Source organism: Cinclus cinclus, chromosome 6, assembly GCF_963662255.1.
Source record: "Cinclus cinclus chromosome 6, bCinCin1.1, whole genome shotgun sequence".
Taxonomy (NCBI): Eukaryota; Metazoa; Chordata; class Aves; order Passeriformes; family Cinclidae; genus Cinclus; species Cinclus cinclus.
Genome location: NC_085051.1, coordinates 9,869,484 through 9,890,649, shown reverse-complemented (window position 1 = coordinate 9,890,649; position 21,166 = coordinate 9,869,484). Strand labels below are relative to the sequence as shown.

At 57.9% G+C, this 21,166-nt stretch overlaps 3 protein-coding genes across 3 annotated transcripts; 1 reads left to right on the top strand and 2 right to left on the bottom strand.

The window, feature by feature from the left end:
- The first annotated feature begins 282 nt into the window (after nucleotides 1–282).
- APLNR (apelin receptor) lies at nucleotides 283–1,398 on the top strand. Its single transcript, XM_062495731.1, has one exon. The coding sequence runs from the start codon at nucleotides 283–285 to the stop codon at nucleotides 1,396–1,398; it is 1,116 nt and encodes a 371-aa protein (XP_062351715.1).
- A 5,071-nt stretch (nucleotides 1,399–6,469) lies between these two features.
- LRRC55 (leucine rich repeat containing 55) lies at nucleotides 6,470–7,394 on the bottom strand. The gene is made up of 2 exons (XM_062495733.1): nucleotides 6,785–7,394; nucleotides 6,470–6,705 (listed from the first exon to the last, which is right to left on the bottom strand). Exons 1-2 carry the CDS (start codon nucleotides 7,392–7,394, stop codon nucleotides 6,470–6,472), a joined length of 846 nt encoding a protein of 281 aa, XP_062351717.1.
- A 3,139-nt stretch (nucleotides 7,395–10,533) lies between these two features.
- LOC134045680 (inner centromere protein-like) lies at nucleotides 10,534–21,089 on the bottom strand. The gene is made up of 20 exons (XM_062495562.1): nucleotides 21,074–21,089; nucleotides 20,730–20,868; nucleotides 20,473–20,586; nucleotides 18,684–19,363; nucleotides 17,654–17,705; nucleotides 17,098–17,131; nucleotides 16,751–16,850; nucleotides 16,146–16,233; nucleotides 15,511–15,646; nucleotides 15,348–15,440; nucleotides 15,225–15,236; nucleotides 14,659–14,768; nucleotides 14,418–14,529; nucleotides 13,635–13,730; nucleotides 13,295–13,413; nucleotides 13,024–13,102; nucleotides 12,136–12,243; nucleotides 11,846–11,932; nucleotides 11,101–11,257; nucleotides 10,534–10,733 (listed from the first exon to the last, which is right to left on the bottom strand). The coding sequence occupies exons 2-20, from the start codon at nucleotides 20,858–20,860 to the stop codon at nucleotides 10,534–10,536; spliced, it is 2,508 nt and encodes an 835-aa protein (XP_062351546.1). The 5' UTR covers nucleotides 20,861–20,868; nucleotides 21,074–21,089.
- Between the last annotated feature and the right edge of the window lie 77 nt (nucleotides 21,090–21,166).

Genomic DNA, 21,166 nt, shown 5'->3' with positions numbered 1-21,166 from the left:
GGCCGGGCTTATCTCGGGGGTCGGCGCTTTGACACAGGGGTGAGAGCTCGGTAAAACCCCCCGGGCAGGAGCCAGATGGAGGTGGGGGGAGCTGTGAAGTTTCCCACGGGGGCCACCCCCCGGCCCTGCCTCCTGCCCTGTCCTGTCCTGTCCGTCCCCTCCAGGAGGAGGGCGGGGAGGAGGAGGAAGGGGAGGTAACGCGGTGGGATTCGCGGGCGGCTCAGGGACCGGAGGAGCCGGTGAGCCCGGGATGAGCTGAGCGGAGCGGAGCCCAGCGCCGGGATGGAGGAGGCGACGGACGCCTACGCCTACGGCTTCGACAACGATACGGACTGCGAGTACACGGAGTGGGGCTCCTCGCTGGCCCTGCTTCCCACCATCTACCTGCTGGTCTTCCTGCTGGGTACCACCGGCAACGGGCTGGTCCTCTGCACCATCTTCAAGGGTGGCCGCGACCGCCGGCGCTCGGCCGACACCTTCATCGCCAACCTGGCCATAGCCGACCTCACCTTTGTAGTCACACTGCCCCTCTGGGCCGCCTACGTCTGGATGGGCTACCACTGGCCCTTCGGCACGGCAGCCTGCAAGGTCAGCAGCTACCTGGTGTTCGTCAACATGTACGCCAGCGTCTTCTGCCTGACCGGCCTCAGCTTCGACCGCTACCTGGCCATCGTCCGGCCGCTGGCCACCGCCAAGCTGCGCTCACGGGTCAGCGGGCTGCTGGCCACCGTGGCCCTGTGGCTGCTGGCGGCCCTGCTGGCCCTGCCCGCCCTGGTGCTGCGGCGGGCGGCCACCCTCGGCGGGGACACCAAGATCACCTGCTACATGGACTACGGGGACCTGGCGGCGCAGGGGACAGAGAGTGCCTGGGAGGTGGGGCTGGGGCTCTCCTCCACCGCGCTGGGCTTCGTGGCCCCCTTCGCCGTGATGCTGACCTGCTACTTCTTCATCGCCCGCACCGTGGCCACTCACTTCCGCCGGGAGCGGGCCGAGGGGCCCCGCAAGCGCAAGCGCCTCCTCACCATCATCACGGTGCTGGTGACCGCCTTCGGGGGCTGCTGGCTGCCCTTCCACCTGGTCAAGACCCTCTACGTGCTGATGGATCTGGAGGTGCTGCCCTGGTCCTGCACCCTCCACACCTTCCTCAACAACCTCCATCCCTACTGCACGGTCATCGCCTACATCAACAGCTGCCTCAACCCCTTCCTCTACGCCTTCTTCGACCCCCGCTTCCGCCACGCCTGCGCCGCCCTCCTCTGCTGCCGGACCCCCGGCCCCGGCCCCGAGCGCTCTGCCAGCTACTCTTCGGGGCACAGCCACCCCCCCGGTGGCAAAGGGGGCCCCGGCCCGGGGGGCAAGCTGGACCCCGCCACCCAGGAGACGCTCTTCCGCGCCTGACCCCCTCCCCAACCGCCCCCGGCGCCCCCCGAGCTGGTCTACTCGGGGGGACCCCCCCCCCCCACCTCCGCCTCGCCCCAAAGCCTGGCTTGCTTTGGGGATCCCCCGCTGGAAAGCCCTGCTCGTGGGAAGGGGAAACTGAGGCACAGCCGGGGAGGAGCCCCTGGGGGGCTCAGGCAGGGGCGGCTCCCTCGGCACCCCCAGGGCTTTGTGTTTTGTGACAAATAAATGAATTTTGGTTAAAAAAGGAGCAGGGTGTGCGCAGTTCCCTCGAGGGGACAGGGTGGGGGATGTGGTGGATGCAGGGGTGGGGGGTATGGCTGGGTTTTAGGGTGTCCGTGAGTGAGGATGCAGTGTGTGGGGGGTGTGTGTGCGTGCACTGTGGGGGGGGGGTCTCTGCCTGGGACAGATTATCCTAGTCTCTTCCTCAGCAACACTTCGGGAAATGCAGGAAAACCTCCATCCCAACCCTTGGGAGCATTGCAGTGCCAGAATGGGGGTGTGTGACCCCATGGTCAGGACTTGCCTGCCCCAGCCCCCCCAGCTGTGATTGGATCAGGTGGAAGCACTGTCCCACCAAATCCCGTTTTGGAGCTTTTATCCTTATCTGAGGCTGGGGCGAGACCCGGGTGGGACCTGGTGCTGTGAAACACCCAAACGTGAGGGATGGGGACATGGGTCCCCCTGGGTGCAGATGGGGACACAGGAATGGGTATGAAGAGGGACAAGAGGGCGTTGATGGGAGGTTTGGGCACCGGGCAGGACCCTGGATCACCCCAACCAGGATTTGGCTGAGCCACCAAATGGCTCCTGTCCCATTTCCCCCCCCCATTCCAGCCCCCGCCGCTTCCTGAGGCTCTGCTCGAAATAAATCTTCCCCCTATTTGCTATTTACATCCTCCATTTATTGGTGATGAACTATCCTGTCTCCTCAGCCTTTGTTCTCTCTCAGAAAGGATGCGGGATCATTACTGGGTTCCTTGGGATGCTTCCCGTCGGAGGGAGCTGCCTCCGCTTTCCTGCCGGCCCTCACCATGTTTGGGGGCCACCGCCCGGAGTCTCCCTGTGTGGGGACAGTCCTTTGTCCTGAGAGAGGGAACGGAGGGGGCGGCCAGGGGGCTGGGGGCTGCACAACCCCCCAGCCTAAGGGGTGGGAGCCTCCTTGAGGATTCTGGGGAGTTTCCAGATGGATCTGGTTTGGTAGTGTAAAGGCTGGGGGAGCTTGAGGAGTGGGAATGTTGCATCCAGGGACACATCCCAAAGTGTGTTTACATTCCAGTGCCATCCAGGCTCCCTCAGCCTGGAGAGACCCCTGGATATCTCTCATCCATCTGTCAATCCAGCTGTCCACCCATCAGTCCAACAGTCCCCTCATCCATCCATCCATCCATCCATCCATCCATCCATCCATCCATCCATCCATCCATCCATCCATCCGTGGGTTAATGGTTTTGTGGTTACAGGGGCTGGGTTGATGGCTGGAATCGATCTTAAAGATCTCTTCCAACCTTTATGATAACACAATGTTTCCCTTCTCTCCCTCCCTTTGCCCATCCCTTCATCCCACTGTCCTCCTTTCCCTCCCTCTCTCAATCTCTCCCTCTCTCCCTCTCTCCCTCCATCCCTCCATCACCCCCAAATACCCCAGCACTATGGGGGGGTCGGATTTGCTGCTTCCCCCCCATCCAGCTCAGCCGCCGGGTGCGGAAATGGTTGCAGGCGCCCGGCCAGCGGAGACGGAACTGCCGACTTTCTATCCGCGTCTTGGAGATTTCCCTTTCCCTTCCAGGAGGGAAATATTTGGTTGAAGAGTCTCTGGGGAGAAGTGCAGGGACACTCCAGAAAAATAACAAGGCCGGAGCTGGGGGTGAGGGGCAGCAGGGCCGGACCACCCGTCGGAAGAAGATAAGGAAGGTGTTGCCTTCCTGAGAGTGCCTGGGGAAGATGAGGAGGGAAGATAGAGGGGGGACAGCAGGCATGGCGGGGGGATGGGGAGCTTGGAAAAGATGGCTGGGGAGTGGGGGGTGGGTGTGATCCTCTGCGACCCTGGGGGTCCTCAAACCCCAAAATGCGGTGCCTTAGGGAGACTGCCAGGTCCCAGTTGGGCTGGGAAAACAAGTATTATTCTGCACAGGGAGTAAAAGTGGGCACCGGGTAGGATGGATTCACCAGGGATGGGAACTGGGACAAGGATGGGGCAGCCCCCCCCCCCAATCCTTTTCCAAGCTGCCAAACGGGATGTTCATTTCCACCCCCCCCCCCCCCCCGCCCCCCCGCCCCCGCCTTGCATCCCGCCCGGGGGTGCCGAAATAATCTGGTGGTGCTAAGGATGTCCCCGGGCATGTCCCCTTTGAAGTGACCTCCGTGTTTACAGCCGGGCTCGGACTCCTTCACACCTCCCGCCCCAAAGCAAACGGAGAGGGGGAGGGAAACCGCGTGGGTGGGGGGTGCTGCAGCTCCCGTTTGTGCCGTGAAAACTCGGATTTGTCAAATACGCGGGAAAGCTTTGGCACCACACCCAGGGCTCAGAAACTTTTGTCGCTGTGGGGTAGGAGCGGTGGCTGCCGGGGGTGGAATTTTGGGGGGAAGGGTCCCTGCCTAGGTGTGTCCCCACTGTGCCAAGTCCTGGGGGACCTTGGGGGGCCGGTCCAGTCCCCCTCCTCCTCACACTGTGAGGGTACCCCCGAAGGTCCTGTGGGCCCTGTATGACCCTGCAGGACTGAGCAGGGGACAGAGGGGGAGGACAGAGAGAGGAAAAGGGGTGGAAAAGATGACGGAGGGGGGCAGTTTGGGAGGGTGGGGGAGGTTTGGGATGGTCGGTGGGATTGTGTTATGTGGATGGATGGATGGATGGATGCATGGATGGATGGATGGATGGATGGATGGATGGATATACTGGGAGGAAGGGAAAGATGAGTGCATGGAAACAGGGACAGATGGACAAATGGAAGGACATGCAGGGCAATGCCGGGGTTCGGGGGTGCCCCGGGCACTGGGGGTGGTCGCTGGGAGCCACTGTCCGGCCGCTGCCCCCATCGCTCCCCCGGGGCAGCCGGCGCGGCCGGACGCGGCACAGCTGCTGCCCGACCTCTGGGCTCCGGCCAGGCGGGACCTGCCCCGCGTCCCCCCGCCCGCCCGGAGGGGGTCCCGGGGATGGGGGGGACGCCGACGTGACCCGGCGGCCACAGCTGGGCCCCGCCGGAGCCGGGAGATGTTGCCGGAGGAATAACAGGAAGCGCTGGAGGGAAAAGCACGGCTGATGCTTTCTGCAGGCTGCGGGACGTCGCCTGTGCCCGCTGCACGCACGCGGGTGTCTGTCACACACATGTCCCTGTCACACACATGTCCCTGTCACACACATGTCCCTGTCACACACACACGTGTCCCCCCCCCCGCCACACGCGTGTCCCGGCCCCGGCTGCGCTGACACTCTTTATTGTCGAGGTTTGGCGCTGAAAAAGTGCCCCGTGGTACAAAACCCGCGGTTACAAAACGTACAAAGAGCGGGGTTCGGGGGAGAAAAGGAAAGAGAAAAGAAAAGAAAAGAAAAGAAAAGAAAAGAAAAGAAAAGAAAAGAAAAGAAAAGAAAAGAAAAGAAAAGAAAAGAAAAGAAAAGAAAAGAAAAGAGGAAAAGGGAAAGGAAAGGAAAGGAAAGGAAAGGAAAGGAAAGGAAAGGAAAGGAAAGGAAAGGAAAGGAAAGGAAAGGAAAGGAAAGGAAAGGAAAGGAAAGGAAAGGAAAGGAAAGGAAAGGAAAGGAAAGGAAAGGAAATCAAAAGACAAGGAGAAACAAAAGAGAAGGAAAATAAAATATAAATATAAATACAAAAAGAAGAGGATGAGGATGAGGCAGAGGAAGGAATCAGTGGGATGCAGGTGGATGCTCCATGTCTGTGTGGCTGGTGCAGGGGTGCAGGAGTTGTGAGGGCTGCAGGGGTTGTGGAGCAGGGGGGTTCTTGGACTCACTGAAAGGAAAATAATAAAAACCCAGTCAAAATAGAGAAGGCAGAGGCCAAGTTCCCTTTCCCAGGGTCAGTGCTGGGGCTGGGGTGCAGCTGGAGCCCTTTTGGGGTGGGTTGCAGTTAAACCAAACCCCCCTCCCTATGCACTCCTCCTCCATGGGGTACAGGGGAAGGAGCAGCCCCCGGGTGACCCCAGCCCCACTCCCCACCTGATGTGCTCCCACAGTGGCAGGGTGACAGACACCAGGGACAGGTGACACAGGCACTGGGGACATGGCTGTCCCAGCTGGACAGAGGATTGTTGGCTTTCTGCTTTTTAGTCTTGTTGTTTCTTTTTTTTTAACTTCCCCCCCCACCCCCCCACCCCCCTTTTTAGAGCTCCTTCCACCTCCCAAACCTCCCCCAGAGTGGGCAATGCAGTCCCCTGTTTGGCCTTGAAAAGGAAGGAGATGTGATCTCTGGGAGATGTCATCCCTAGGAAACGCAGTCCCTGGGAGGTGCCATCCTTGGGAGAACCCATCCCCTGGAGATGTCACAGCCCATCCCACTGCCTGGCTCATTGGTCCCGGTGCTGTTCCAGCACATCCTGGTGTCACCAGCAAGATGCAGGGGTGCTCTGGAACAGTGGTGATGATCTGGGTGTCAGTAACGCTTCCTACCCTCCTGGATTTTTGGGGAGGCTAGAGAATATGTGCAGGATTTGGGGGGCTCCAGCAGTGCTGCTTTGGGGCTGAAAGCAGGGATTTCCTCTATGCCTCCAAGGAGAGTGGCTGTGGTCCCCAAAACACACACACTTTGTCTCTCCCAGGCAGAGGTGGGGGGGGGGGGGGGGGGGGGGTCCCAGGGGATTCCCAAATCACTGCCTCAATGAGTCCTGGGCAGTGGGAACAGCACAGGAGGGGTTACAAGCTCATGGTGATGGGGGGTGCAAAAACTCCCCACTTTGGGGCAAAAGGAAGTAGGGCTGTCCCCTGGTGTCCCCAGCGTCTTGAGGGCCACCCCAGCAGGGGGGGCAGCGGGAGGGGACGCGGACAAGGCACAGTCTGGTGTCCCCGCAGGGGCGGCCGGGCCAGGGGGTGGCCGGGGCGGGGGTCTGTTTGCGGTGATGGTCCCTAAACATCCTCATCCTCGCTGGCCTTGCTCCAGCGGTGGCAGCAGTTGGCCGTGATGCCCAGTAGGAAGTTGGTGGCCACCGAGGCGATGGAGACGACGAAGCCAACGAAGGCGATGAAGAGATAGTCGTCGAGGGTCAGTGTGAGGTGGCAGGCCTGGAAACTCTCTTCTGTCAACGACAGGAGCGGGGCCCCCGCCACCTCGGGGGGAGCCCAGCACTCCGCTGGCTGCGAATCTGCGGGATAGAGGGACGGCATCAGCCCGGCGGCCAGCCCCGGGGTGGGACGGTGCGCGGGCATCCTGGCAGCACCTACCCGAGGAGCAACGCTGGATGCGGCCCCGCAGCCACTTGAGGAGGGGTTCCATGGCGCAGCCGCAGAGCCAGGGGTTGCCCCCCAGGCGCAGCCCCACGAGGCCGGGCAGCCCCTCCAGGGCGTCGAGGCTGAGGGCGGCCAGGCCGCCGTAGCTGAGGTCCAGCTCGCGCAGCTGGGCCAGGCCGCGGAAGGCCTGGGGGTGGACGCGGCGCAGGCCCGGGTTGTGGCTGAGGTCGAGGCGCAGCAGCGCGCTGGCCTCGCGGAACATGTCGGCGGGCACCAGGCTGAAGTTGTTGTAGCTGAGGTCCAGGTGCGCCAGGCGCCGGGCGCCGCGGAACAGCCCGGCCGGCAGAGCCGCCAGCGAGTTGTTGCGCAGGTCGAGGGCGCGCAGCTGCCCGTAGCAGCCCAGGTATCCCGGCGGGATGCTGGCGATGCGGTTGTGGGCCAGGCTCAGGTTGCCCGTGTCCAGCGGCAGCTCGGGGGGCACGGAGAAGAGCCGCTGCCCGCTGCAGTCCACCACCTGCCCGCGGCAGCTGCACAGCACCGGGCAGCCCGCGCCCGCCGCCGCCACCGCCGCCGCCGCCGCCAGCAGCCAGGGGCCCAGCAGCATGGCCTCGTGGCCGCGGCCCTCACGGGGCGCCGGGGGCCATCCCGCCCGCCCGCTCACGCCCGGCGCTGCCGGCGGCCGGCCGCGGGGCCCGGCTCCCCGAGGTCACAGCGACGTTCCCGGCATCCCGGCGGCATCCGGGGGGCGACGCCAACCCCTCCGGGGGCACCGGCGGGGCCGGCGTCGGGCCGTCAGCAGCTGCCTGCGGGGAAGAGCAGAGGGGGGGAAGCCGTGCCGGCCACACGCCCCGCCGAGGGGGCCGCAGCTGTTGCAGCCCTCTGGGAACCCTTCCCGTGCTCACCGGGCTGGGGTCATTCCTCCGAGCGTCCCCCGGGGGTTCCAGGCAGAAAAGCTCCCCCCCCCACCCAGCCCTGCTGACCTTGGCTAGCACATCCTGGCCGGTGGTGGGCAGAGCAGAGGTGCCGCTCCACGGCAACCCCCGCCAGCGGCCGCCCGCCACCACGAGCTGAGCCCGGTGCCAGGGACACCCTACCCGCCTCTCCTCCCGGGGGAAGATCCCCATTCCCAGCACCCAACGGGGACCCCCCGGGCCTGCCCTCGCTCCCCATCACCTGACCACGTCTGTTCCATCCTCCCCTGCCCGCATCCCCCCAGCTCCATCCTCTCCCACCGGCCCACCTTATCCCGGTCACGCCCCATCCCCGCAGCGCCCCGACCCCTCCGGTGAGGCCGGGGTGCCCCGGGGTACTCACTGGCCAGGGAGGGAGCAGGGCCTGGCTCCCTGCGGTGATGTGGGGGTCCCGAGTGGCGATGTGGGGGGCTCCGGATGGTGATGGGGGGCCTCGGTGGCCGCCCACACCCCGGAGGCAGCCAAGTCGGGAGCTGGGCTTCGGCAGCGGCGGCCAAGGCTGCTGCGAGCCTGGCGATGGGAGCAGGTCTTTCCCCACCTCCTTCCTCCCCTCCTCCTCCTCGTCCTCCCTTGTCTCTCTCTTTCTCTGTCTCTTTTTTTTTTTTTTCCTCTTTTTTTTTCCTTAGGGCCAGATACTGACGTGTCGGTGTCTCTTAGCAACTGCCTCCACATCTCTGAGCAACAGGAGAGCGGGATGCGGAGCCGCCGAGCCAGGGAGACAGCGGCGGGCGGAGGTGCCCCCGCCTCAGGGACCCCCCTGCCCAGGCCAAGGGACCCGCACCCGCACAGCCCAGGCACACGGCAGGAATGGAGCAGGAAGAGGGGTGGCATCATATGCTCCCCTGCCCCAAACCCTAGCCCTCCCACACTCTCCCAGCCCCGGGAAGCATCCTTGTGGGATGGGGTGAATCAGGGGTTCCCAGGCGCTGAAAACAGAAACAGATGACGTGGCGGCAGAGGGGAGAAACGAGGCAGCCGGGATCGAAGGGGAGCTCTAGGATCCAAAGTGAGTGTTGGGATTCAAGGGGCGCTGTCATTCTCCTGTGCTCCTGCTGTGCTCACAGCCCTGGAAAATGCCTTAGGTTGACGTGGATTATTTTGCTTCATGCAAGCTGAAACATTCCCTTTCCCTTCTCTGTTTGGAGGGAGTGGGGTCAGTCACCTGCCCTCTCACACCTGAGAAGGGCCCTGTGGGATCACAGGGATGCCCATGGTTTGCTCCGGGAATGCTGCAACACCATCGCTCCAGCATTTCTAGGAGGGAGGCACTTCCACATCCAGCATGCCCACATCTAGGGGGATCCCTACTTAATTCTCTCCTGCTGATTTCATGGAGCTGCTCCTTTTTCCAGCTGGCAGTGGCAGCCTAATGCTAGTGCAGGGGAGGGTCTTTTGATCCCCCCATCCTATGGGATGGATTCTCCCTAGTGCAGTGCTGGCACAGCCGCCTCTCCTGGGGTGGCATTAACCAGAACTGCTCCAGGCTCCTGGAAAGCTCCTGGGAGCTCCTGGAGCATGAGGCCTGGGTTCCCAGTGGGCTCCAGGAACCAAGCAGAGCCAGCAGCAGCACAGACACCTCATTAGCGAGCAGCCCGGAGCCTGGCAGTGCATCCTTGCCAGCAGCAGCTGTTGGCGCCAAGGTTTTTTTCCACTCCCCCACTGTTCCAGGCTCCACTGGCACCAACGAAACTGGGAAACGGTCCTGACTGGAGCTGGGCTGCAGCAGAGCTCCTGTCCTCCTCACCCAATCCCCTGTGGAGGTGGGCACAGGGACACCATGCTGCAGAGCAGCGTCCCCAAGGAAGCCACGAAACAGATGCTGCCTTCTGGCTGTCCTCAAGCCCTTGCCCCTGAACTCCCTACCTGATCCCATCCAAAAGGCATTCCTGGGACAAAAGTCCTGTTAGGCAAGCATGGGCTCTGGGACTGAGGGCTCCATGCACTTGCAGCCCCTGGTTATGGAAGGAGTAGAAGGACAGCTCCTGGGATTCTGGGTCTGTAAATCCACCTTACAGCCACAGCCTTTTCTCTTTCAATCCATCCCTGATCCTCTAAATCCCTGTGTCTTCAGGCATGGGAAAAGAAGGAGTGGGATAGGTGCAGCTCTGCTGTTGAGGGTGCCACACTGACAGATCCCCTGGGGACGGATCCCTGCCCTCACCCTTCCCAACTGAACCCAGCTCCTGCTCAAGACAGGTTGTTCACTGATCCTGCCACAACAGGATCCAGAGCTGAGCCTGGGCTTCCTTTTTCCATTAGAAAAAAAAAAAAAATAAAAAAGGGTGAGAAGGCATTAACCACTGCTTAAATTGTCCAGGGAGATTTTTGCAACAGCAGGAAGAACATTCTGGCTCAGACTAAGATGAGTGCACAGGAATTGTTCAAGGAAAAGGAATTGCAGATAATTAACACAGCAAAAATAAATACATAAATATAGTAAATATATAAAAAAAGCCTTACAAAAACATTATCCCCTCAGTGTGATTAAAAAACCTGCTGATTCCTACAGCAATTTCCAAACTTCCTTGTATAAGGGAATATCCTAAGTGAATAGGAAATGAGGCAGACTAGGAAATGGCTCTGGTTGCAGATTAGTAACTGTGATTTCTGCAAGGCAGAAGGCACAATCATCAAGGTACGGGAAAAGGAGACACACCCAATCAGTGTCGGACTTCATGAAACAACTTTATTTCTGTAGAAAATAAGAATAAAAAGTTAAAACCATAAACACAGGTAAACAGAGTCCCTAGAACCCCCTTTCACTGCCTTGGCTCAGCTCAGGAAGGTACAGGAGGGGCCACAGGAGGGGCCGGGTGGGGAGTGCCACACGGCTGAGCTGGTGCGCTTGAAGTAGCGGGGCTTGCTCTTGTAGAAGATGTGCTCCAGCCTGGGGCTGGGGATGGCCCCGAACAGGGCATCCACATCCACCGGGTGGTAGTACTGGTGCACGATGGCCTGCTGGAGCTGCGCCCCTGTGGGAACAACAGGAACAACACACGGATGCAGGCCCTGCCTCATCCCCCAGGACCGGCACTCCCCTTCCCCTCTGAGAACCCACGAGCTGTGCGGGAAGGCTGGGACATCTCCCAAAGCCACCAGACCCTGCTCCTCCTCAGGACTGGGGACTATTCCCCTTTTCCTCTCAGAGGACCATGGTTTTACCTCAGCCCAGGAGGCCTTGCAGGAAGCAGCACTGATCCCATCAGGACACAGAGCTGGGAGCTGCCAGTGCTGCCAGACGTGCACACGCTCCTGGACTGTGCTTTGGGATGGCTCTGAGCAAGGCTGGAAAGCTCAAGGGCAGGAGGGAAAGAAAGCCAGCCCAGGGCTGGCACCTACCATCAGCCCAGGCAGGGACAGGCTTCCGAGGGTTGCTCTCATCATCTGTGGAGTCATCGCTGTTCAGATCCAGCCCGTAGCTGTTCTCATTGGCTGGGGGTGATCCTGGTTCTTGAGCACCTTTCAGGAACCCGAGGCAGGATGTGGAGAGGGATTTCTGAAACCACACGGAGAGCAGTGATGAGCAAGGGAAGTAGCATTTCCATGGCTGGGATGGCCACCAGAACCCCAAAATGCTCAGATCCTGAACCAACACAAAACTGTCACTGGGCTTCATGCCTTGACACCCACTCAACACTCCCCACCCCCCCGCTGTTTTCTGTGGAAAAACCTGGGAAAGGCACACCCTGCATGTCCCAGCACTCAACTCCTTCTACATATTCTGTGGCAGGTCGGTTTTCCCTTGCTGGAGCTCTGACACAGCCAGGACGGAGCCCACAGCCCCACAGCAGATTCCCGGCAGAAAACAGCATCGCATCCCAGCTCCAAGCAGCCTTTCCTGCCGCTCTGCCCATGGAAGGCTCTGCATGTGCAGCTGGCACAGCCGGGCTTGCCCGGTGGAATGTCGCCTCAGGACCTGCTGCCCTCCCGTGGCCGCTTCCAGCATCTTTTCCACCACCAACCACTTGTTTTTCCATCAGAGTCCCTGTGCCGAGCTCTGCAGTGGCTCCGAGCCCCAGGGGCCAAGTAGCCACAGCAGGCTACTTGGGGCCAACCCCAGGGCTGTGCTGGGGCCAGGGCTCACCTTGATGGCTTTGTTTGGCCACAGCCCAGGGGCTGCAGGTTGAATGGGTTTTTTCTCCTCTCCCGGCTGCTGCTGACTGTCAGCCTCCTGTAAAACACAGGAATTAAGTCATTCCTCACACACACAGAACAGACTCTGACACAGCTGTGTATTTGGCAGCTCTGGCAACATCCAGTCCTTAGTGCCTCTGTGGCTGCTTCTGCAGAAATAACCCCAAATCCAAGACTCCCAGATAATGCCACTCCCGTCTCTGCTCAGATTCAGCCTGGCTCTCTGGAGCCCACACTCACCCTCTCTGCTTGGAGCCAGACATTAAGAGCTGGGAAAAAGGATTCTGGTGGCTCATATCTTTCCTCCAGCCCAGGCCCACGGGGCAGCTCTTTGGGACTGTCTTTCCCCTAATAAGGAAAAAATAACTGCTGAAGCTCCTTTTTGACCCAAACCATTTCTCCTAGAGTTTCCCTCCTGTGCTGCTCAGCACTTGGAGTTATTTCCATTTTCTTCTGCCTGGAAAAGCTTTGCCCAGCTCATTTGGGCCCAGCTGCTGGCAGCACAGGAAGGATTCAGACCTTAAATTAAATTTATACAGCACAAAAGAGTCCAAGCACCAGGGACTAAGGGAAGGAGTGCAGCAGGAGCCCACACAGGAGGAAGAATTGATCCTGAAGAGGAAGAACCATTTGGGGCATTGATTTTTCACTAATGAAGCAATGAATTTAAGAGTAGAGAGTAAAAGCAAATGTTAGTGTGATATTTCAAGACCAACAACCCTGACTTAACGCCCCAATGTTCTTTGGGTGAGTGCAAATGAAATAACGCAGAACCATGTGGCACCCGAGGTCTGGGGGTCACAATGAGGAAATGCGGCAGTAAAACATTAATAAATCTCTAATTTCCACATTGATTTTAGGATCAGTGAAAGCTCTTTGGGGTGTTCTTCCAAGTACCATTTCATGACTGTCACCATACCATGACAGGGCTGAGGGCTCACCTGTCAGCCAAGGAAACCCCAGCCCTTGGCTTGTTCCTGCACAGTGCCTCTGTACAATAAAAAACACTAATTTTATTGTATTTGATCCTCTAAACAACATCCCAGCAACACAGCACTTTGCAAACACCTGATCCTGAACCCAGCCTGTGTGCTGCAGAGAGGCTGACCCCAAACACTCAAATCCCACCTTGGTGGCCTTGCCAGCCAATGCTGCTGACTCCTGCTGTGCTTGGGGGGGCTTCTCCTTTCCTCGCTGCTTGGGATCCCTGGGAGAAAAGAAAGAATTCAGAGAGGGAAGCAGGTCCATCTGTCCCTCACCCTCTTAGAGCCTCCTGCTTCTGCCTCCCTCCTGCCACCTCCAGGTAGCTCTGGAGCCCAGGTGCAATGTCACATTTACATCCACTGTTTCCCCATGGCCAAGGCCAACTCCCTGTTCCAGGACAGGCACCAGCTCACACCTCTCCTTCACTTGTCCCAGCTGTTGCTGCTCCAGAAGGTTCTTGAGTTCCAAGACTGTCTTTGCTCTTTCCTTCACTTCATCCTCTCTTTTCTGCTGTGGTTCTTGCTGCTCCTTTTCCTCCTGAAGAAACAAGAGGAAAACCCCATAAGGCTCCAGCAGCTGGAACATTTCTCCCTTGTGCCCCAACCCAACCTCAGCTGCCTGGACTGAGATCTGGCAGACCAGACCCCAAAAATCCCTGCAGAAACCTGTCCCTGTCCCACCAGCCACACCAACACAGCAGGTGCCTTCTATGCCTGTCTTTTTCCATGTGCAGGAGTGTCCTGAGTTGCTCTTACCCCTCTCAGGGCTTTCTGCTTCCGTGCCTCTGCTTCCCCATGTTTCTTGGACCCTTTCCTCTTGCTCCGCTCCTCTGCCACCTTCTCTTCCTTCATCTGTGAGATGTGCACATCTGTCAGCTCCACTGCTCCAAGGACATACTTCACAGCCTTGGAGAGAAATCTGGGGTCTGGAGCTTAGGCTACCCCAGATCCTAAGGAGACTGAGGAGCCAGCAGTGCGTGCATGTTTGTTTGTCCACCCAGGGTTTGGGAAGAGCTGAAAGGAATGTGACTCCTTGTTTTCCAAAACTGATCTTTCCAAAGATCTCTTCAGTCCAGTCCAAAATGAACAGCCAGGCTCATTCCTGAACCGAGAGGCTGCTCGGGCTCTGGGCCCTCAGGCACAGCTCCCTCAGCCTTCCACAGCCATAACACAGCAACAGGACTAGCACATAGCCACCAGCCCAGCCTGCCCCCATAAAAAAGGCCAGGTCAGGCTCTGAAACCCAAACCTGACCCAAGAGCACCCCGTACTGAGTCACACACTCCAGTCTATGCACATGGGCCAGGTGAGGCTGTCATCTGCAGGGCTGTGCACAGGGCAGGCAGGGGCTGCCACATTCCCTGAATGCAGAGCAGCATGAACAGGGCCTGTCCCAACAGGAACGTGCAGAGGGATGAAGAACAAAAACCTCTCCTCGTCAGAAAGAATTCTGCCATGTGTGGACCTTGCCAGTGCCCTGCTCACACCTCCTGGTCTCACAGCTCTCAGAGAGACCCAAAGCCCCCTCAGCCTTCTCACCTTCTCATCACTCTGCAGGATCTTCTGCTCCACGCGCTTTTTCTTCTTTTCCTCCATCTGTTCCGCACGCTCCCGAGCCTGCAGGGCCTTCCTCAGGCGCTCTTCCCGCTTTCTGGGCAGTGCGTGGGCAAGAGGTACCCCCTTAGCTCTGCCTGCTCCCAGAAGGCTCATTCCAAGTGAGAAGTACAAGGCAAGTCTGTGCTGACCAAGGAAAGAGCAGGGGGAAAGGGGCTCAACTCACTGCTTCATTTCTGCCTGACGCCGTCTCTTCTCCTCCTCCACTTTCTTCTTCCTCTGTTCCTCAGCCTCCTGCTTCTTCCGGAGGTTCTCCAGTCTCTGCCTCTCCTTCTCCTGAAGGGAGAAGAGTTCAGACTGTACCTGGTGCTGGGGTCTGTGTCTCCCCTCAGGCAGCCTGGTACATGCAGTCGCTGTTGGAGTCATTCACCTGGACACCAGGATGGGGAGTGAGGAGAAGGGAGACAACGCATATCTGACAACAAGGATTACCCAATGTAAGTAGAGGTACAGAAGGAAAAACCTCAGTCCTTCAGCTACAGAGAATATATTTAGAAAAGAATAGCACACCCCTGCTGGAGGTGACCACCTGTCCCAGGAACCAGAAGAATGGTAGAAAGGGAGTACAGTGCAGCCTGGCTCAAAGGACAGAGGCTCCCAGCAGTGCCCAGTCCCAGCAGAACACACCAGCGCAGAGATCCTGTCACCTCACCACTGGTGTCACCAGAGGGCTGATGGACATCCACATGAGGGTAGAGCACATCAGCCCCACGGACAAGGTGCCATACTTACAACAAAGTCTCCCTGCAGAGAAAGTGCATAAAAAAACCCAATTAAATGGTTAGAAGTAACACCAGAACTCCCCTTCCCAGCACATGCAACCTCTTCTCCTCCTGCCTCTCAGACATGAGGCACCTTCAGGGGGGGCCGGGTGGGAGTGTTGCGCCTGATGAAGTCCTTGATGCCACTGCCTTGTCCCTGCAGGAAGTTCTTCAGTGGCCTGACAGCCTGAAGGGAGAGAGGGAGGCAGCTCAGGGCCTGTATGGGACAGGGGGCACAGGGCTGTGGCACCACTCACCTTGCTGGTTGGAGAAGGAGATGACAGAGCCTGGTTTGCTGAGGTCTTGTGCTTCTCATCCAAAGGGGAAAGGACCCGGCTCCCCGTCTGCTGCCCATGCCACAGGGCACCCAGGGCCTGCTTGCAGCCTTTCATCCTGATGGCATTAGCAGAAGGGACATAAAGTGGCTGTCACACCTTCCAGAGGGATTTACTGGCCATTACACCTTTCTCCCGAAACCTTTCCAGCAACATGCAGTGAGGAGACATTAGGTATTCTGGGAGTCAGGTCAGCAATTCCAGACACACAGTCAAAAATAACCAGGTTAGTCACTTGCTCCCTGACCACTCTCTTGGGATTCATCTCCCAGCGCTAAGCTAACTGTGCTAGGGCACCTCTACTGGTTTGTGCAGGACTTTCGGTGCTCCTCCCCATTCCAGACCCAGATCCAGACCCAAACAAGGCTCCAAAAGCCACAGGGGACTTCCAAGACAGGATCTGGCCAAAGGATTTTCCAGGAGAGCTACTGGAAATTGTGAGAGAAAGGCAGGGAAACATCCACACACATCCTTTTTTAGCACAAACGACTTAAAATGCTAAACCTGAGTCCTTCCAGACCCCCGGTTCATCCCCTCCTCCTTGCAATGCCTCCTACCACATGCATGAGGAATTCTCCAGGGGCTTGGCACAGTGGGTTTTCTCCTGGCACTTCTGGGGTCCACTGTCAGGATTTATATGGCTTCCTGTGGAAAAATATGCAGTCAGTGCCACGTGTGAGGTATCCAGCTCTCTCCAGGGATTCTCCTCCATTCCAGCTCCAGCTGCTTGTCACATCTTGCAGTTCCCACAGGTAAAAAGAAACCCTCCCCCAACCCCCTCTTGTTCAGAGGCACAGAAAATAATCAGTACCTCTAAATCCTCACATAATGCAACCCCAGAGGGAGAAGAGATGACATTCTGTGGAAGACTCCAGGTCCAGGGCCTCCTTCCCAAATATCCCTACTCACTCATTGCCCAGACTGAAGCTGCACAGGGCAGTGTTTGTCTCACAGCTTGGACACATTTACATGTCCCTGTCCACCTAACTGTTGTCTCACCTTTACATGAGGTCCAAACTTTATCTGGAAGCCCTCCTTGATTGGTCAGAAGCAGTTCAGTTTCAACACAAACCCCTTACTTCTCAGGAATGTCCCTGCTGACCTCTAGGTCTGTGCGTTTTGAGGGTTTCATGCAAGGAAAGCAAGAGCACCTGCAAGTTACCTGCAGCATTCCCTGCCTGCTGCTCCAGAGGGGACAGGTGCTGTGCAGGAGGGTTGACAGCTCGGGGACTCATACTTGGAACAAGGACATCTCCAGGAGCCTGCAGGGGAAAGGGGACAAGCATTCCTTTAGCACAGCTGCTACAAAGAACAAGGCTACCAGGGACCTGCTGCCCTGGAAAAACCCAGCTGCTTGCTCAGATAGCATTAGCTTTCCACCCAGTGAGGGCTGTGCAGGCTCCTTTTGGGACACTGGCAACATTGCTGCATCCAGCAAAAACCTCAGCAAAGGTACTGACTCAGCAAGAAGGCATCCACACAGTCTGAATGTTGTTCCTTGAAACTCACCTTCTCCCTCGGGGAATTTGGCTCCAGCTCAGGCCTGTAAAGGAAAAACTATTTTAATAATTTAAATTCTCTCCAAAGGCGAGTTACAGGTGATGAAGGTAGTTTGTGGGATTCCAAGCGAAGGGTCAGGTTCCTAAGCACATCCAGAGGCTATTCCAGCCAGGCACATCAAGGCTGGCCTGTGAATTCCTCTGAGAGACTGTCACACTGTGCTGCTGAACATCCCATAACCACTTTGGGCCCCAATAACAGGAAAGGAAGGGACTCTAACAGCCTTGGGCTATCCCTTTTCCAGAGCAGACCTGACTGACCACCAACATTCCAGAGCTAGTGGCAGCCAGGAATTCCAGGAACCCCAAGACGCACCACTGCCCACCCCAGGGAAGGATTTAATCACACTGTGCCTGAACAACACAACCTGACATCTCATCCAGCCCCAGGTGACAGCAACACCTGAGCAGTCCTTGACAAAATCTGTGACAGAAAAGCCATCTGGAGAGCATCCTCACAGGGAATGCTGGGATCCCTTCCCACCCGCATTATGTGGCAGCCTCACCTTGTGCCGCTGGTCACATCTTCTTCCACAAAAGCCTCCAAGGAGCTCTGACCTGGAGAGGAAAGCTTAAGTGGACCTGGGGATTTCACTCCCAGGCTCCCAACAGCCACAGGGTGCACATGAAAGAGCTCAGGCTTCCTCCCAGGAACATGGATTGCTCAGCTTTCCCCACCAGCACCACACCTCCCTCGAGTGCCACTGAATCTGGAGTGGGCTAGGAAGGCAGAGCACCAAGGTAGCAGCTCTGCTGCCTGCAGCCTGCTCCAGCTGCCTGTGTCACAGCCAGCATTCCCAGGCCATTGGCTGCAGCTCCTGCCTCCCCGCACGCTCTGGTGCAGGAATCCGGGGAGTTTGGGCTGATTCCAGGCTCTTTCCACCCCCCCATCACACCCCTTCGCTCCAAGTGTTATAACAAACGCCTGGATACGGCGTGACTCAAGGCTGACAAAGCTGAATTCCAGAGGCCTCCATGCTCCACCACAGCCTGTTTGCCTGCAGCAGCAATGGTTTTGGAAAGCCCAAACAGCCAAACCCTGTCAGGGGCAGCAGGAATAGCAGATACAAGGGATTCAGAGCTACCAGAAACAGCCTGGGCTTCCTGACCCCTGTTCCTCTGGTGACACAGCTAGTTTGAGTCTCTTCTATCCTCACCCAAAAAGCATTTGAGTTCCTCTGCCCATTTCAGCCTAACTTCAGGACTGCACTTTCAGCCCTATTGATTTTTTGGAGAGCTGGCAGATACCATAAAGCCCTTCCCCAGGGAAAGTAGCAGTCTCTCCCAATCCAAAGGTACATGTGGCTGGAACCAGCCTAGCTACACTTTCCCTTCCACAACTGTGCTTTTTGCCCATTCCCAACCTGTGTACCCCAACTCCACCTGCCCCTCCAGCCTTCACCTGCTGCAGCAACAACCTGGCTTGAAGCTGCACCCCAGGAGCCCACAAGGACAAGGAAACTCGGGGGAGCTGGAGCCAGGGATAAGCAGCTCCACACTGCTCCATTCCCACATGGAAGCAGTGCAGGGACTCACAGCTCACTCTGCTAGAGGCTGAGGAGGATTCTCGTGCTGCTGCCTTCCTGGCCATGGCCCTGCCGATGGATCTCCGGATCATGTTCTCCCTCCTGGTGGCCAGGGAGCACTTTTCTGCCAGGGAAGCCCTATTGCTCTTTTGGGGGGCACCCATCCCGCTCCTGCGGCGTGTCCTGGATTTCTCTGTTAGACTTTTACTGGGGGAGTCCTGGAAGAGCAGTGTCTCCAGGCCTTGAGGACATCCATCTCCTTGGAGCATAGCAGGATCACCATTCCAAACAGCCTTGGGAGTAGATGTACTGGCTCTCCTGGGGTCCTGCTCCCTATCCCTTCCTGGCTGTGCAGCTAGGATCCCAGGGACCTCTTGGAACTCAGCTGCTGCATCCCCCTCAGGCAGCTGTTCCCCCAAAATTGCTGGAGGGGCTGCATCATCCACAGCAGCACTCTGAGGACGCTCTCGACAATCCAGATCTGCCATGGGAACTTGTGCTTCCACAGGCGGCTTCCCAGGCAGAGCTGGGAGCTGGGGTGTGATACCAGACTGAGATCCTGGAGCGCAGCTGGGCACGGATGCATTCTGCCCCTCACAGACAGGGCCCTGGGGCTGCTCCTGGCTCAGGCCCTGCTGGGAATTCAGACTAGAAGACAGCAGCTTGACACCACTCCTCCTTCGGGATAACCTTAAAGGAAAAGAATTTTGAAGGAAACGATGGAGTTGTTGTCCACTCCCAAGCAAGTTTCAAAGGGGAAAGCAGATAGTATAAAAGTAAAGCAGCTGCTGCTGCTTCTCCCCTCCACTGTTCCCCCTCACAGCCCATCCTATTCCTGGGGAAAGGCACGTGGACACAGCCCAGGTGGGAGCTCACACACAAGGCCACACAGGCTGGGTATCCAGAATCATTTATGGAGAAATGGGAGTGGGAAAGGCGTATTTAACCCTACACCAGGATCTGGCGTTAAACCCCACCCTGGGAGCAGTGCATGGCAGAGGATGGCAGCTACAGAGGTGTGTCACCTTCCGGCTGACAGGCCTTGCTACATCAACACCTCTTCCCAAACCAAGTTTAAATGAAGGAAAACACAAACAGGAGTTAGCTGGGCTGCTCCCCTGGAGAAGGTGTAACCTGAGCACCCAGAGCAGGGCCCAGAGCTCTCCCTACTCTGATGCACAGTGCTGCTTTCCCTGCTCTCCCTCACACACACACACACAAACCTCCCACGCTCCCGCTATTCCTGCTGCTCTCCCCACCCTCCATGTCTGCTTCCTGACAGTCTCCCAGCTCTAACTCTTCCTCCTGCTGGCTTTTCACCACAGTTAGCATGATTTTAGTGCCCTAACACACCAATAGATCAGGTTTGGGCAGCTTTAGAAGTGGGGTGAGTTCTAAGCAAATCACTTGGAATTTCCACTTCAGCACCTCCATAAAAATCTTAGAGCCTCCCTGCCTGCAAATTTGAACAGGGTGTTGGGAACACATCCCTTTCCCAAGTTTTCTAGGCACCAACACAGAGGCTTAGATGGTGAACACCAGGAGCAGCAACCTCAGGTCAAAAGCCAAATCCAATGAGACAAAACCCAAATCCAAAGTAACAAGAAAATAGTATTTATTAGTCTTTAACTACAGCACCAAAAAAAAAAAAGGGGGGGGGAAAGGAATGCAGCCAACGTTATGTCAAACTCCTACCACAGTCTCAACAGTGATCAATCCCAATGTGCCCCCTAATGCAGGCACGGTTTTGTTTCATCCAAACACCGTGAGGCAGAGCCAGAGCCAGCTGACCCACCTACCTCCTCCTGCTCAGCTCCTTGTTTTCCTCCCTCATCCAGGAGGACTGCCTTTTCCTGAGCCTCCTCCTCTGCGAAGGCGTTTTGGGCAAGAGCATAGGCTCATCCCTGAAGCTGCTGTGAGGCAAAAGAGGCAGAGTATACATTGCTTTCCCTATTGCCCACATCAACCCTCCCAAAACAAGGAAAGGATGGGGTCCACCACACACCTGAGTCCAGCTCAGGTGGGTACAGAGGGATCCCCTCAGGGCAGCCCCTACCTCTTGAGCATCCTCATGCCCTGCTCTTCCACCTCCCGCAGCCAGGCCAGGTGCTTGTGCTTTGCATCGCAGAGGAAGCGGGACAGCCTCCGCCCGCACACTTCCAGCAGCTGCTGGGGACCCGCCGCCATCGCCTTGCCTGGAACACAAAGGGAGAGGACGAGGTTGGTGGGCAGCCAGGGCGACCCTCAGTGTGGGAAAGAGGCACCGGGGTGCTCAGTGGCATGGGGGGGATATGAAGACAAGCTGGGGCATAGGTGATGGAGGACTCCATTCCATGCCCCAGGGGACCCCCTCCCAAGCACCCTCCAGAGCATTCACTCGCCGCCAGACCAGAGCCGCACCTGCTATTGCCGCCGCCTCGTCCACTCACCACACCCTCACAGTAGGGCTCGTCCCTTCCCCACCCCGAGGTTATCCCCGGCCTCCGCCAATCA

What these genes read in the sequence shown, in the direction of transcription:
- LOC134045680 (XM_062495562.1), bottom strand. Translation starts at nt 20,860, where the DNA reads ATGGCGGCGGGTCCCCAGCAGCTGCTGGAAGTGTGCGGGCGGAGGCTG. An exon ending in AGCAGAAAGCCCTGAGAGGG is followed by an intron (nt 13,414 to 13,634) that starts GTAAGAGCAACT and finishes TTTCTTCAGGAG; the next exon opens with GAAAAGGAGCAGCAAGAACC. An exon ending in TCTGGCTCCAAGCAGAGAGG is followed by an intron (nt 11,933 to 12,135) that starts GTGAGTGTGGGC and finishes TGTGTTTTACAG; the next exon opens with GAGGCTGACAGTCAGCAGCA.
- LRRC55 (XM_062495733.1), bottom strand. Translation starts at nt 7,394, where the DNA reads ATGCTGCTGGGCCCCTGGCTGCTGGCGGCGGCGGCGGCGGTGGCGGCG. An exon ending in CATCCAGCGTTGCTCCTCGG is followed by an intron (nt 6,706 to 6,784) that starts GTAGGTGCTGCC and finishes TCTATCCCGCAG; the next exon opens with ATTCGCAGCCAGCGGAGTGC.
- APLNR (XM_062495731.1), top strand. Translation starts at nt 283, where the DNA reads ATGGAGGAGGCGACGGACGCCTACGCCTACGGCTTCGACAACGATACG.